General features: G+C 35.6%; 1 protein-coding gene across 1 annotated transcript; it reads left to right on the forward strand.

Moving 5' to 3' along the window:
• The first annotated feature begins 2779 nt into the window (after window positions 1-2779).
• LOC126249127 (uncharacterized) lies at window positions 2780-3220 on the forward strand. Its single transcript, XM_049950780.1, has one exon. It carries the CDS (start codon window positions 2780-2782, stop codon window positions 3218-3220), a length of 441 nt encoding a protein of 146 aa, XP_049806737.1.
• The last annotated feature ends 374 nt before the right edge of the window (window positions 3221-3594 follow it).

The following is a 3594-nucleotide window of genomic DNA, read 5'->3' on the forward strand; positions in this document are numbered from 1 at the left end:
AAAAGTGGGAAAAACGCAAATATGGGAAAAACGCAAATATGGGATATACGGAAATATGGAAAAAACGCAAATATGGGATAAACGCAAATATGGGAAAGACGCAAATATGGGAAAGACGCAAATATGGGAAAATCACAAATATGGGAAAAACGCATACATGTGATAAACGTATATATGGGAAAAACGCATATATCGGATAAACGCAAATATGGGATATACGCACATATGGGATAAACGTATATATGGTATAAACGTATACATGGGAAAAACGCATATATGGGAAAAACGCATATATGGGAAAAACGCATATATGGGAAAAACGCAAATATGGAAAAACGCAAATATGGGAAAAACGCAAATATGGCAAAAACGCAAATATGGCAAAAACACTAATATGGCAGAAACGCTAATATGGGAGAAACGCTAATATAGGAGAAACGCAAATATGGGAGAAACGCAAATATGGTACAAACGCAAATATGGGAGAAATGCAAATATAGGCGACACGCAAATATGAGAGAAATGCAATTATGGGAGAAACGCAAATATGGGAGAAACGCAAAGATGGGAGTACCGCAAATATGGGAGTAACGCAAATATGGGAGTGACGCAAATATCGGAAAAACGCATATATGGGAAAAACGCATACATGGGAAAAACGCAAAATGGGAAAAACGGAAATATGGGAAAAAGGCAATATGGGAAAAACGCAAATATGGGAAAAACACTAATGTGGGAAAATCGCAAATATGGGAAAAACGCAAATATGTGTAAAACGCAAATATGGGAATGAAACAAATATGGGAAAAACGCAAATATGTGAAAAACGCAAATATGGGTAAAACGCAAATATGGGATAAAGGCAAATATAGGAAAAACGTAAATATGGGAAAAACTTAAATATGGGAGAAACGCAAATGTGGGAAAAACGCAAATGTGGGAAAAACGCAAATGTTGGGAAAACGCAAATGTGGGAAAATCGAAAATATGGGTAAATGCAAATATGGGAAAAACGCAACTATGGGAAAAACGCAAATATGGCAAAAATGCAAATATGGCAAATACCCAAATATCGCAAAAACGAACATACGGCAAAAACGCAAATTTGGGAAAAACGCATATATGGGAAAAACGCATATATGGGAAAAACGTATATATGGGAAAAACGCATATATGGGAGAAGAGAAATATGGGGCACAACTTGACTAAATGAAGGAATTGGTTGGTAGCATGGGTTCATGAATAATGGCAAATCTTAAATATGAGAGAAGAGAATTTATTAGCGCACCTTGACTAGAAGAAGGAAATGGTTGGCAGGTTTTGTCGATGATATATGGGAAAAACGCAAAAATGGGAAAAACGCAAATATGGAAAAAACGCAAATATGGGAGAAACACAAATATGAGAAAAACGCAAATATGGGTAAAACGCAAATTTGGGAAATGCGCAATTATGGGGAAAACGCAAATATGGGAGTAATGCAAATATGGGAGTAACGCAAATATGGGAGTAACGCAAATATCGGAAAAACGCATATATGGCAAAAACGCATAAATGGGAAAGACGCAAAATGGGAAAAACGCAAATATGGAAAAACGCAAATGTGGGAGAACCGCAAATGTGGGAAGAACACAAAGTTTGGAAAATTGTAAATATGGGAAAAACGCTAATATGTGTAAAATGCAAATATGGGAAAGAAATAAATATGGGAAAAACGCAAATACGTGAAAAACGCAAATATGGGTAAAACGCAAATATGGGAAAAAGGCAAATATAGGAAAAACGTAAATATGGGAATAACGTAAATATGGGAAAAACGCAGATGTGGGAAAAAAGCAAATTTGGGAAAAACGCAAATGTGGGGAAAAATCAAATGTGGGAAAAATGCAAATATGGGTAAACGCAAATATGGGAAAAACGCAAATATGGGAAAAACGTAAATATGGCAAAAATGCAAATATGGCAAAAACGCAAATATCGCAAAAACGAACATATGGCAAAAACGCAAATTTGGGAAAAACGCATATGTGGGATAAATGCATATATGGGATAAACGCATTTATGGGATTACCGCATATATGGGAAAAACGCATGTATGGGAAGAACGCATATATGGGAAAAACGCATATGTGGGAAAAACGTATATATGGGAAAAACGCATATATGGGAGAAGAGAAATATGGGGCACAACTAGACCAAATGAATCAATTGGTTGGTGGCATGGGTTCATGAGTAATGGAAAATCTTAAATATGAGAGAAGAGAATTTATTGGCGCACCTTGACTAGAAGAAGGAAATGGTTGGTAGGATTTGTTTGTGATATATGGGAAGAACGCAAATATGGGAAAAACGCAAATATGGAAAAAACGCAAATATGGGAGAAACACAAATATGGGAAAAACGCAAATATGGGTAAAACGCAAATATGGGAGAAACACAAATATGGGAAAAACGCATATATGGGAAAACGCAAATATGGGAAAAACGCATATATGGGAAAAACGCATATATGGGAAAAAACAAATATGACAAAAACGCAAATATGGGAAAAAAGCTAACATGGGAAAGACGCAAATATGGGAAAAATGCAAATAAGGGAAAAACGCAAATATGGGTAAAACGCAAATGTGGGAAAAACGCAAATACGGGAAAAACGCAAATACGGGTAAAACGCAAATATGGGAAAATACGCAAATATGGGTAAAACGCAAATATGTGAAAAACACACGTATGGGAAAATCGCAAATATGGGAGATACGCATATGTGGGAAAAACGCAAATGTGGGAAAAACGCAAATGTGGAAAAAACGCAAATATGGGAAAAAACGAAAATATGGGAAAAACGCATCTATGGGAAAAACGCATATATGGGAAAAACACAAATATGGGAAAAAAGCAAATGTGGGAAAAAGGCAAATATGAGAAAAAAGAAAATATGGGAAAACGCAAATATGGGAAAAAAGCAAATATGGGAAAAACCCAAATATGGGTAAAACGCATATATGGGAAAAACGCAAAAATGGGAAAAACACAAATACGGGAAAAACGGAAATACAGGAAAAACTCAAATATGGGAAAAAGCAAATATGGGAAAACCGCAAATATGGGAAACCGCACGTATGGGAAATCGCACATATGGGAAAAATGCATATATGGGAAAAACGCATATATGGAAAAAACGCATATATGGGAAAAACGCAAATATGGGAAAAACGCATAAATGGGAAAAACGCATATATGGGAAAAACGTATATATGGGAAAAACGCAAATATGTGAAAAATGCAAATATGGAAAAACGCATATATGTGAAAAACTCAAATATGGGAGAAACGCAAATATGTGAAAAACGCAAATATGGGAAAAACGCAAATATGGGAAAAAGGCAAAAATGAGAAAAACGCAAATATGTAAAAACAGCAAATATGGGAAAAACGCAAGTGTGGGAAAAACGCAAATATGAGAAAAACGCAAATCTGGGGAAAACGCAAATGTGGGGAAAACGCATATATGGGAAAAACGCATATATGGGAAAAACGGATATATGGGAAAAACGCATATATGGGAAAAACGCATATATGGGAAAAACGCATATA

Source organism: Schistocerca nitens, chromosome 3 (assembly GCF_023898315.1).
Source record: "Schistocerca nitens isolate TAMUIC-IGC-003100 chromosome 3, iqSchNite1.1, whole genome shotgun sequence".
NCBI lineage: Eukaryota > Metazoa > Arthropoda > Insecta > Orthoptera > Acrididae > Schistocerca > Schistocerca nitens.